The sequence below is a fragment of the Periplaneta americana genome, chromosome 10 (assembly GCF_040183065.1).
Source record: "Periplaneta americana isolate PAMFEO1 chromosome 10, P.americana_PAMFEO1_priV1, whole genome shotgun sequence".
Taxonomy (NCBI): domain Eukaryota; kingdom Metazoa; phylum Arthropoda; class Insecta; order Blattodea; family Blattidae; genus Periplaneta; species Periplaneta americana.
In genome coordinates, this window is record NC_091126.1 from 25167074 (window position 1) to 25180437 (window position 13364).

Sequence of the window (13364 nt, forward strand, 5' to 3'; positions counted from 1 at the left end):
TCAATAACTCCGGGTTCCGGTGTCAAATTTCGGTCAGGGTAATTCCGTTTTCCAAAGTCAGGTTCAAAAACTCCGGGAATGTTTATAAAACTCCGGGTTCCGGTCCCAAACTCCGGGTTCCGGCTACCAAATTCCGGGTTCGGTTCCCTAAATCCGGGCACAATGCCAAACTCCGGGTTCCGATTCCCAAATTCCGGGCATAATGCCAAACTCAGGGTTCCGGCGTACCAAACTCCTGGTTCCGGCGTACCATACTCCGGGTTCCGGCGTAAAACTCCTGGTTCCGGCGTCAATCACCGGGTTCCGGGTCACATACTCCGGGTCCGGTACAGAAGTCCGGGTTCCGGTTCCCAAATTCCGGGTTCCGGTGTCAAACTCCGTTTCCCAAAGTCAGGTTTCCGCTTCAAAACTCCGGTTATGTTTCTAAGACTCAGGGTTCCGGATCCCAAACTCCGGGTTCCGGTTCCCAAACTCTGGGTTCCGGTTCCCATACTCCGGGTTCCGGTTCCCATACTCCTGGTTCCGGTTCCCAAATTACTGGCACAATGCCAAACTCCGAGTTCCGGTACCCAACTCCGGGTTCCGTTTCCCAAATTCCCGGCACTATGCCAAACTTCGTGTTCCGGCGTACCAAACTCCGGGTTCCGGGTCACATACTTCGGGTTTCGGTCCCAAACTCCGGGTTCCGGTTACCAAACTCGGGGTTCCGGTTCCCATACTCTGGGTTCCGGTTGCCATACTCCCGGTTCCGGTTCCCAAATTCCTGGCACAATGCCAAACTCCGAGTTCCGGTTCCCAAACTCCGGTTTCCGGTTCCCAAAATCCGGGTTCCGTTTACCAAACTCCTGGCCACATACTCCGGGTTCCGGGTCACATACTCCGGATTCCGGGTCACATACTCCCGGTTCCGGATCACATACTGTGTTCCGGTCCCAAATTCCGGGTTCCGGTTTCCAAATTCCGGGTTCCGGTGTCAAACTCCGGGTCCCAAAGTCAGGTTTCCTGTTCAGAAGTTCCGGGTATGTTTCTAAGACTTCGGGTTCCTGGTCCCAAACTCCGGGTTCCGGTTCCCATACTCTGGGTTCCGCGTCCGAAACTCCAGGTTCCGTTTCCCAAATTCCGGGCCAATGCCATACTCCGGGTTCCGGTTCCCTAACTCCGGGTTCCCGTGTCAAACTCCGGGCAGGGTAATTCCGGTTTCCAAAGTCAGGATCAAAAACTCCGGGAAAGTTTATTAAACTCCGGGTTCCGGGTCCCAAACTCCGGTTTCCGGGTCCCTTACGCCGGTCCAATTCCCAAACTCCGGGTACCGGCTACCAAACTCCGGGTACCGGTTCCCCAAATTCCGGACACAATGCCAACATCCGGGTTCCGATTCCCAAATTCCGGGCATAATGCCAAACTCTGTGTTCCGGTGTACCAAACTCCGGGTTCCGGCGTACCAAACTCCGGGGTCCGGCGTCAAACTCCGGGTTCCGGCGTACCAAACTCCGGGGTCCGGCGTCAAATTCCGGGTTCCGTGTCACATACTCCGGGTCCGGTACCGAACTCCGGGTTCCGGTTCCCAAATTCCGGGTTCCGGTATCAAACTCCGGGTCCCAAAGTCAGGTTTCCGGTTCAAAAACTTCCGGGTATGTTTCTAAGAGTCCGGGTCCGAGGTCCCAAACTCCGGGTTCCGGTTCCCAAACTCGGGGTTCCGGTTCCCAAACTCCGGTTTCCGGTTTCCATACTCCGGTTTCCGGTTCCCATACTCCCGGTTCCGTTTCCCAAATTCCGGGCACAATGCCAAACTCCGTATTCCGGTTCCCAAACTCCGGGTTCCGGTTCCCAAATTCCGGGCACTATTCCAAACTCCGGGTTCCGGGTCACATACTCCGGGTACCGGTCCCAAACTCCGGGTTTCGGTTCCCAAATTCCGGATTCCGGTGTGAAACTCCGAATCCCAAATTCAGGTTTCCGGTTCAAAAACTCCGGTAGGTTTCTAAGACTCGGGGTTCCGGCTCCCAAACTCCAGTTTCCGGTTCCCAAACTCCGAGTTCTGGTCCCCAAACTCCGGGTTCCGGTGTCAAACTCCGGGTCACATACTCCGGGTTCCGGGTCACATACTCCGGCTTCCGGTCCCAAATTCCGGGTTCCAGTTTCCAAGTTCCGGGTTATGGTGTCAAACTCCGTGTCCCATTGTCAGGTTTCCGGTTCAAAAACTCCGGGTATGTTTCTAAGACTCCGGGTTCCGGTTCCCAAACTCCGGGTTCCGGTTCCCAAACTCGGGGTTCCGGTTCCCATACTCCGGGTTCCGGTTCCCAAACTCCGAGTTCCGATTCCCAAATTCCGGGCAAAGTGACGAACCCCGGGTTTCCGGTTCCCGAACTCCGGGTTCAGGTTCCCAAACTTGGGGTTCTGTTTTCCAAACTCGGGGTTCCGGTTCCCATACTCCGGGTTCCGGGTCCCAAACTCCGGGTTCCGGTTCCCAAATTCCGGGCACAATGCCTAACTCGGGGTTCCGGTTCCCTAACTCCGATTTCCGGTTCACTAACTCCGGGTTCCGGTTCCCTAACTCCGGTTTCCGGGTCTCATACTCCGGATTCCGGTCCCAAACTCCGGGTTTCGGTTCCCAAATTAAGGCTTCCGGTTTCAAACTCCGGATCCCAAAGTCAGGTTTCCGGTTCAAGAACTCCGGGTAGGCTTCTAATACTCCGGGTTCCGGGTCCCAAACTCCGGGTTCCGGCGTACCAAACTCCGGGTTCAAAAACCCGTTTCCGTTTCCCAATATCCGGGTCCTGTTCCCAAATTCAGGGTACGAAAGACCGGGTTTCGGTTCCCAAACTTCGGATTCGCAACCCAAAATCCGGGTTCCTGTATTAACTCAGGGTTGCGGGTCCTAAACTAAAAAAAAATAAAAAAAACAAATTGAAAAAAATTAAAAATAATTCCAAAAAAAGGTAATTTTCAAAAAATAATTTAAAACCACACTTTTTAAAAAAATATTTTCAAAAAAGTTTTCAAGAAAAAATTCTCAAAAATATGAAAAAATTGTTAAGAAAATTTAAAAAAAAAATTTCGATAAAAAATTTGAAAAACATATTTTTCATAAAAACATTTAATAAAAGTATTAAAAATAAAAAAAAAGAATTTTCGAAAATTAAAAAAAAATATATTTTCAAAAAAAAATTTTATATTTTTTTTTAATTTCACAAAATAAATACGTTTTAGAAAATTAAAATTCTTTTTTTTTATTTTGAAAAGAATTTTTTAAAATTGCTAATAAATTTTTAAAATGATTTTTCCAAATTTATTTTTAAAATAAAATATTTTCAAACTAATTATTTTTCGAAAATTGATTGATGAATTATTTTATTTGGGTTTGTGACCCAAAATGCGGGTTCCTGTGTTAAACTCAGACTTTCGGGTCCTAAACTAATAAAAAAATTCAAAAAATTAATTGAAAAAAATAAAACGATTTCCAAAAAAAGGCAATTTTCAAAAAACAATTTAAAACTACACTTAAAAAATATATTTTCATAAAAGTTTAAAAAAAAACTGCCAAAAAAATAAAAAAATTGTGAAAAAAAAATTCCAAAATATTTTAAATTAAAAAAAGTTTTGATAAGAAAAAGGAAAAAAATAATTTTAGAAAAAAAACATTAAATAAAAATTAACAAAATCTAAAAAAGAATGAAAAAAAAGAATTTTTGAAAATTTAAAAAGAAAACTATATTATCAAGAAAAATAAAAAAAATGCAAATTAAATTTTTGAAAAAAGGTAAAAAAGAAACAAAAAAAGGTATTTAGAAAAATTTTACAAAATTCAAAATCTTTTTGAAATTTGTTTCAAAAATTTTTTTTAGTAAAATTAAAAAAAAATTTAAATATAATCTGAAAATTTGTCAAATTTACAAAAAAATCTTAAATACTAAAAGTATCAAAAAATTCCCCCCCAAAAAATTTCAAAAATATTTTTGAAATAAAATTAAAAAAAAATTGAAACAAAATATGAATGAATTCGAATTTTGAAAATTTTTTTCTGAAAATTTTTTTTATTCCTTTTTCAAATTTATTTTTGCGTTTAATTTTTTTTAAATTTTCTTCATATTTGTTTTGAAAAATTTTGTAAAATTTTCTTGAAAATGTATTTTTTTTAATTTCCAAAATTCTTTATTTTTATTTATTTTTTATATTTGAAAATTTTTATTTTATTTTTGGAAAGTTGTTTTTTGGTTTCTTTTCGAAATATTTTAATTAAAAATTTTTTGGAAATTCTTTTGATAATTTTTATATAGTTTTTTGTAATTTTTTTTGACAATTTTTTTTGGAAACTTTTGAAAATATTTTTTTAAATGTTTTAAATTATTGTTGTAAATTTGCCTTCTTGGAAATCGTTTTGATTTTTTTTCAATTTGTTTTTTTCCAATTTTTTTTTGTTTAGGTCCGCAAGTGTGTGTTTATGACAGGAAACCGCATTTTGGGTTACGAACCCAATTCTTGGGTCCAGAAAACCGGTGTTTGGAAACCTGTTTTTGGGAACAGGACCCAGAGTTTGGGAAGCGGAACCCGGAGTTTGGGACGCGGTGTTTTGTAACCGGATACAGGATTATGGGAAGCGGGACAAGGAATTTGGAAATGGGAAGTCGGGGTTTGGAAACCCTACCCGGATTTAGTGACCCGGAAGCCGGACTTTTATAAACCTTCCAGTAGTTTTGGACGCGGATCCCGGAGTTTAGGAAACTGAACCCAGAGTTTGAGAGCAGGAAGGCCGATTTTTGAAAACCTACCCGGAGCGTGAGACCCGGAACTCGGAGTTTGGGAAACTTAACACGGAGTTTTGGACCAGTAACCCGGAGTTTTGCACAGAAAATCCGGAATTTCGGAACCGGAAGCCGGAGTTTTGGACCCCTTCCCGGAAATTTGGAACAGGAACGCGTAGTTTGGAACCCTAACGGAATATGGGACCCGGAACCCGGAGTTTGGTACCGAAACCCGGACCTTAAGACCCCGGAGTTTTGGAAATCTGCACGGAATTTGAGAACTGGAACCAGGAGTTTGGGAACCGGAACCCGGAGTTTGGGAACCGGAACCCGGAGTTTTGGAAAATAAAACCATTGGTTTGGAAACCGGAACTCGGAGTTCAGGAACGGAACCGAATTTTTGGAAGAGAACCCGGAATTTGGGAACCGGAACCCTGCCCTGAGTTTGGGAACCGGAACCCGGAGTTTGGGAACCGGAAACCGGAGTTTTGGAACCGGAAACCGGAGTTTGGGAACCGGAAACCGGAGTTTGGAACCGTAACCCAGAGTTTTTGACCCGGATTTTGGGAACTGGAACCCGGAGTTTCGGAATCAGAGCCCGGAGTTCGGGCACCGGAACCCGGAGTTTGGCTACGGGAACCCGGAGTTTGGGGACCGGAACCCAGAGTTCGTGCACCGGAACCCGGAGTTTGGGTACCTGATCCCGGAGTTTGGGTACCGGAACCCGGAATTTGTGTACCGGAACCCGGAGTTTGGGTACCGGAACCCGGAGCTTTTGAACCGGATCCCGGAGTTTAGAACTCTACCCGGAGTATGGGACCCGGAACTCTGAGTTTGGTACCGGAACGCGGAGCTTGGGACCCCGGAACCCGGAATTTTGGAAATCTGCCTGGAATTTGGGAACTGGAATCCGGAGTTTGGGAACCGGAAACCGGAATTTTACAACGCTACATGGAGTTTGAAAACCGGAACCCGGATTTTTGGAACCTAAAACCATTGGTTTGGGAACCGGAACACGGAGTTTGGGAACGGAACCGTAGTTTGGGAACGGAACCCAGAATTTATGAACCGGTACGCGGAATTTTGCAACCCTGCCCTGAGTTTGGGAACCGGAATCTGGAGTCTGGGAACCGGATACCGGAGTTTGGAACCGTAATCCGGAGTTTGGGAACTGGACCCCGGAGTTTCGGATCCAGAGCCCGGGGTTTGGGAAACGGAACCCGGAGTTTGGGCACTGGAACCAGGAGTTTGGGCACCGGATCCCGGAGTTTGAGTACCGGAAACCGGAGCTTGGGTACTGGAACCCGGAGCTTGGGAACCGGAACCCGGAGTTTTAGAACCCTACACGGAGTTTAGAAACCGGAACCCGGTGTTTTGGAACCTAAAACTATTGGTTTGGGAACCGGAACTCGGAATTTGGGAACGGAACCGGATTTTGGGAACGGAACCCGGAATTTTGGAACCGGAACCCGGAATTGTGGAACCCTGCCCTGAGTCTGGGAACCGGTACCCGGAATTTGGGAACCGGAAACCGGAGTTTCGAACCGTAACCCGGAGTTTTGGACTAGGTGTTTTGGAACAGGAACCCGGAGTTTCGGAACCAGAGCCCAGAGTTTGGGACCGGGAACCAGGAATTTTTTAACCCTCCCGGAGTTTGGGACACCGGAATCAGGAGTTTGGGAACCGGAACCCTGAGTTTGGGTAACGGAACCTGGTGTTTGTGTACCGGAACGCAGAGTTTGGGTACCGAACCCGGAGTTTGGGTTCCGGATCCCGGACTTTTGGTACCGGAACCCGGAGCTTGGGACCGCGGATCTCGGAGTTTGGAACTCTACCCGGAGTTTGGGACACCGGAACCCGGAGCTTGGGGCTCCGGAACCCGGAGTTTTGGAATCCTGTCCTGAATTTGGGAACTGGAACCCGGAGTTTGGAATCCTGCCCGGAGTTTGGGAACCGGAACCCTGAGTTTTGGAACCCAAAACCCCGAGTTAGGGAAGCGGAACCCGGAGTTTGGGACCCGAAGTTTGAGAACGGAACCCGGAGTTTGGGAACCGGAACCCGTAGTTTGGATCCCTCCCCGGAGTTTAGGATTACATACGAATCCAAATCTATGTGCTTTACATACGTAATCAAATTATGGATGGATTACATGTGATCCAAATACGTGGATTACATATGTGATCCAATTATGGATGGATTACGTCTGTAATTCAATTATGGAAGGGTTACATATGTAATCCAATTATAGATGGATTACGTATGTAATCCAAATCTGTGTTGAAAACATGTGTAATCCAAATATTTGTGGAAAATATGTGTAATCCAATGATGGATGGATTACATATGAAATCTAAATCTGAGTGGATTACATATGTAATCCAATTATGGATGGATTACCTGTGCAATCCAAATATAGAGGGATTACATACGTAATCCTAATCTCTGTCGATTAGATATGTAATCCAATTACGGATCGATGACATGTGTAATCCAATTATGAATGTATTACATTGTGTAATCCAATTATGAAAGAATTAGATACGTAATCCTATTATGGATAGGTTACATACGTAATCCAAATCTATGTGGATTACATACGTAATCCAATTATGAATGGATTACATATGTAATCCAATTATTAGATGGATTACATATGTGATCAGAATACGTGGATTACATATGTCTTCCAATTATGCATGGATTACATACGTAATCCAAATCTGAGTGGATTACATATGTAATCCAATTATGGATGGATGACGTGTAACCCAATTATGGATGGATTACATACGTAATCCAATTATGGATGGATGACGTGTAACCCAATTATGGATGGATTACATACGTAATCCAATTATGGATGGATAACATACGTAATCCAAATCTGTGCGGATTACATACGTAATCCAAATCTGTGTGGATTACATACGTAATCCAATTATGGATGGATTACATATGTGATCCAAATACATGGATTACATGTGATCCAATTATGGATGGAATACATACAAGTTTGGAAACCGGAACCCGGAGTTTGGGAACCGTAGCCCGGAGTTTGGAACCCGGAACCCCGAGTTTTGGACCCGGAGTTTGGGATAAGGAGATTGGGACCCGTAGTTTTGAAGCCGGAGCCCGGAGTTTGTGACCCGGATTTTGGTACCCGGAATCCTGAGTTTGGTACCCGGAACCCGGAGTTTTGGACATGAAATCGGAGTTTGGGACCCGGAACCCGGAGTTTGGGACCCCTAGTTTTGGAGCCGGTTCCCGGAGTTTGGATCCCGACCTTTGGGAACCGGAACCCGGAGTTCGGAATCCGGAACCAGCAGTTTGAGACACGGAGTATGGGAACCGGAAGGCGGTGTTTGGTACCAGCAGTTTGGTAACCAGAACCCGGAGTTTTGGAAGCGTAGCCCGGAGTTTGGGAAGCGGAACCCGGACTTTTAGAACCGGAGTTTGCAGGCCGGAATCAGGAGTTTTAGAACCTCTACCAGGAGTTAGGGACCCGGAACCCGGAGTTTTGTAACCCTTACCCGTAGTTTGGATCCCAGAACCCAGTTTGGGAACCGGAACCCGGAGTTTGATCCAAGAACTCGGAGTTTGGGACCCGGAACCCGGAGTTTGTCATACGGAGATGGGGACCCGTAGTTTTTGATCCGGAGCCCGGAGTTTGTAACCCAGATTTTGGGACCCGCAACCGGGAGTATGGGATCCGGAACCCGCGGTTTGGGACCCGGAGTTTGGGAACCGTAACCGAGTTTGGGAACCGGAACCCGTACTTTGGAAGCCGGATTTTTGGAACCGGACCCCGTAGTTTGGGAACTGGAGGCCGGAGTTTGGGAGACGGAACCAGCAGTTTGGGAAGTGTAACCCGGAGTTTGGGGCCCAGCGTTTGGGAAACGGAACCCGGAGTTTGGGATGCGGAAACCGGAGTTTCACCCGGAAACCATACTTTGGGATGTTGTAGCCCGGATTTTTGCAACCGGAACCTGGAGTTTGGGTGTCCACTAGTAACCTGAATCCTGAACCCGGAACTCCCTGTCCTGGACCCAGAAGACAGTGTTGTCCCAGAACCCTAACCGGAACCGGTTTTTCTTTATTTAGGTCCGCGGGTCTTGGACCCGGAACGCAAAGTAGTTTTCCCGGAACCCGGAATCCTGAAAGCGGAGGCCTGTACATAGATTTCGGCGTCCTGGACAGGGAACCTGGCCGACGTCTACGACGAAAATGAAGTACATGACGACGGCGAAGACGAGACGATTTCGACTACGAGACGAAGTAGACGACGATGACGATTTGAAGTGGAAGACGACGAGACCTAGATGACTTTTCAACTACGAAGAGACGAATTCGATAATGCCTCTTAGACGAAATTAGACGGGACGAAGTCGACGACGACGAAGAGACGAAGTCGAAATAGACGAGACGATTTCGACGTCGGCGAAGAGGCAAAGTGGACGGCAACGACTAGACGAAATCGACAACGACGAAGAAATGAAGTCGACGACGAGGTGAATTCGATGACGAGCCAAAGACGACGACCAGACAAAGTCGACGACGGAAATATTTTCATAGTCCACTTCGGGTCGCAGCGATGTCATGGATGAATGCTTGTGAGACCGGAACCCGGAGTCCGGAACTCGGAGTTCGGAAAACCGGAAACAGGATTCCGGAAACCCGGAGTCCGCAAACGGGGAACTTGGAGTTTGGATCCCGGAACCAGGAAACCCGGAGTCTGGAAACGGGGAACCCGGAGTCCAGAAATCCGGAACCGGGAATCCCTGAACACGGAGTTTGGATCCCCGGAACCAGGAAATCCGGAGTCCGGGAAACCGGGACTTGGTGCCCGGAACACTGATCCTGGAAACCCGGAACACTGATCCTGGAAACCCGGAACACTGATCCCTGGAACCCGGAACCAGGAAGCACGGAATACTTAGTACGGAAACGCGTTGCCCGGAATCCGGGAAATTTAGCCCTGAACTCCGGAATACTTACTCCGGAAACCACGGAGCCCGGTATACTTATGCCGGAAACCCGGATCTCGGAGTCCGGAAACCGAAATCCGGAACACGGAACATTAGTCCGAAATCTCGGAGCCTGGAACTCTGATCCCGGAAACCCGGAATACTTAGTTCGGAAACCGGGAGCCCGGAGTCTGGAACATTAGTCCAGAAACCCGGATCCAGGCTTCACGGAATTTTGATTCCGTGTATCCGGAGCCCAGAACACTGATCCAGGAAACCCGGTGGCCGTAAAATCGGATCATGGAACACTAATCCCGGAAACCTGGAGTCCGGAAACCTGGAGTCCGGAAACCAGGAGTGCCGAGCGCGGAAACCCGGAGGCGGGGAAGAGCTGAACTTTGAGCCCGGAAACCCGGAGCCCGGAACACTGATCTCGGAAGCCGGAAAGCCGGCTGTATATTTATACAGAGTGAGTCGTAATTATGTACTATAAAATATTGCAGAGTATTTTATACACCAAACATATTTTGTCATATATATGTAAACGTATAGCCGATACTGAATTGTTATCAAGATATGACAACATTGCGTTATTTTAAAGCTAGTCCACCATTTACCCATGGCTAAAATTGAAAGTAACAGTAGTAGTTTTGTGGTTGAAAAGATATGTATTCATAGTTGGCCATGTCTTGTAGTTATGGTGATGTTTTGTTGATTCATGATTTATTGAGTTGTTACAGGAAAGTTGACACTGTGAGGGATTGGATGGATGGCTGATGGTATGTTCGGTGTTGCAAGGAGAAATAATGAGTCCAAATGGAGAACCGCCATTCACAGGATATCTGAAAGTGGTTCTGCATATGAGCCAAGTAGTTTAAACGAGAGAAAGAGGCTGAAAGACAACGAAGAAACGACAAATCGAGTAAACTACAAAAATATATAAAACGAATGAAAGTAATACAAAGGACAAAATAGAGGGAAAGTAGAGGTCAAATTATTGACAAAGGAAGGGAGAAAAATATGGAGGAAAATAGAGGGAAAATTTTGGGAAAATAGAAAAGAAAATCGAGGAGATACAGGGAAAATGTAGAGAAAGTGGAGGGGAAATTGGAGGGAAAATTGACGATAAAATATAGCTAATACTAAGAAGAAAATAGAGATAAGAGAGAGAGTGGAAATAGGGGAGAAATAAACTATATTAATCCCTCTATTTCACTTTTATTTATTCGTCCATTTTCAGCTCAATTTCCCCTCCATTTTCTCTCTATTATTCCCTCTATTATCACGTCTATTAACCCCTTACTTTTCCCTGGTTTATTCGTCTCTATTTCCACTTTATTTTCCCCTCATTTTCTCATGTATTCTCTCCTCTATTTTTCCACTACTATTCCTCTGCCTCGTTTTTCTACTCTATTTTCTTTTTTTCTGCTTCATTTTCTATATTAACCCCCTCATTTTCGCCTATATTATCCCCTCTATTTACGTCTACTTTTTCTCTATTAAATTAAATTGTGTTTTATTGAACGTCCTCGCAACTGTCGAGGTTATATCAGCGTCGCCGGTGTGCCGGAATTTTTTGCATCACAGGTGGTAATAGGCCTACCAGCCTATAATAAATGTTCATTATCTTAGTGCATATCCATCCATCGGGCTTACAAGTCTCAAGTGGTGCTTCGGTATTAAGGTAAGGCGAAGCATTTTTACGAGAAAATCAACCGGACGCGAAGGAACAACGAAGCGGGTCTGTGCAAGTTTCTCACGCAGTCCGCAAGAGTCTACCGTCAAAGCCAGCAGGGAGCTGCAAATCCCGAAGTCGACCGTGTGGAGAAAGCTACGTAAGCGGTTGCATTTTATCCATATTTGCTACAGTTGTTGCAGGGTCCGAAACCAGAAACCTTTCTGCAACTCTCACGGACACGCAAAGATTTTATCGAATATGCAGTGTTTACTGAGGAAGTAATCTTCCATCTTTCGTGTAAAATGAACAGACAACTAAAGAATCTGGGAGTTGGAAAATCCACGTCCCTACGTGGACAATATGCGCGACTCCCCTAACGGGAACGCGTTCTTCGCTCTGTCATGGTATCCATTACCCACACATGCTACAACTAGAACAGAACATTACCGGTTTCATGTTCAAACAGACCGTTTCACCGCCACATTTTCACAACGAAATCAGAAAAGAGCTTGATAAGCGATTAACAAACAGGTAAATCTGTCATGACGATCGTAACGATACTTTATTTAGTTGGCCTCCACGTTCCCCGCACCTGACCCCCTTCGGTTTTCATGTGAGGGTATGTTAAAGCTATAATCTACGTGCCACCTTTATCACAGAACATACTCAATCTACGAGAGCACAACCTAGGAGCCAACGCATCAATCGATAGTGCTATGCTACAATGTGCCTGAGAGGAATTCGATTACAGAATTGATTTATGACGAGTTACCAGGGTACTAAGGTACCAGTACTAAAACTTTGAGAGTTTTTTTTCGGTACAATTTTACATACCTGAGTTTCATTAGGCACAAGTTACATTTTGTTCGAAACTCACAATATCACTTGTGGGAATCCTTTACATACGGATCCGTAAAATGGATTTACAAACGTGGATTAATATAATTCAAATAAATAATAAAATATGTATGATACTCTTGTATGTTTCGCTAGAATATTTAATTGCATATTTACAGTAACTCATGGTGTAAGTACAATACAGTACATCTTTTAACACAGCAGTAGAAACGATCACATACGATTGCTACACACATTATATTGTGATATTGAACGAATTCTTTATTGACAATCCGAAATATTTTCATTTTAGCTACATATGGTATGTTATGTACAGTAGGCATTTATATTACATTATGTACAAAAATAAATTACATTGTTATACAGTAAAGTGAACTATGTCCCAAATTCATCTCCAGAAGGCCTGTAGGATACAATATGTTATGACGAGTAGGAGACACACAGTTTTGCAGCTAGGCCGGTCGCCAGTGTTCAGTCTAGAGGACTCTTGCAGACTAATGCTGCTGTAAACTTTGGTTTTATCTCCGTCTTCTCCATCCACATCATTTTCTTCGTCCTCGTCGGACGCGTCGTCTTCTTCGTCCGATTGTCCATCACCGGGCTTCTTCCTTCGTCGAGGTTTTTTCCACCGATTGTGGCAGGTGCTCACTTCCTCGTATGGCTTTGTGATGTTCGGGTAGAACGCCTCCGAGTTTTCTGTGCCCTGGAATAAAAATGTTAACACATTATGTAACTTCCTTGTGGTAAAAGAATGGATGGTTTTAGGCCTGTGTTAAGAACAGGGTCAGGTTTTCTTGGTGAAATTTGTCATATTTTTCATGAAAAAAAATATTGCACTTGTTAAAAATATGTCGATATTTCCGAAAAAAAAAACTGTGTTAATTTATTTAACAATGTAATGTCACACACACATACACTAACTTAATTTTATATTTATGTATATTCAATGAATTATACAAAGCATAAAAAATCAGGAACACCCTTATCAGCAAAGTTTGTGTTAGGGTGTATTTCCAATTTTAAGCACATACACGAGGAAGCAAGGAAGAAAGAAAGAAGAAAGCAAGCAAGGAAGAAAGAACGAAAGAAAGAAAGGAAGCAATGAAGAGAGAATGAAAGAGA

The 13364-nt window shown here is 44.6% G+C and overlaps 1 protein-coding gene across 1 annotated transcript in view; it reads right to left on the bottom strand.

The window, feature by feature from the left end:
• Window positions 1-12361: 12361 nt before the first annotated feature.
• Window positions 12362-13364, bottom strand: part of LOC138707356 (MOXD1 homolog 2-like) — a 270333-nt gene continuing 269330 nt past the window's right edge. Inside the window, exon 11 of the mRNA XM_069836638.1 lies at window positions 12362-12945. Within this exon, the coding sequence (XP_069692739.1) occupies window positions 12631-12945 (315 nt within the window). The 3' untranslated portion in view covers window positions 12362-12630. The remainder of the gene's footprint in view (window positions 12946-13364) is intronic.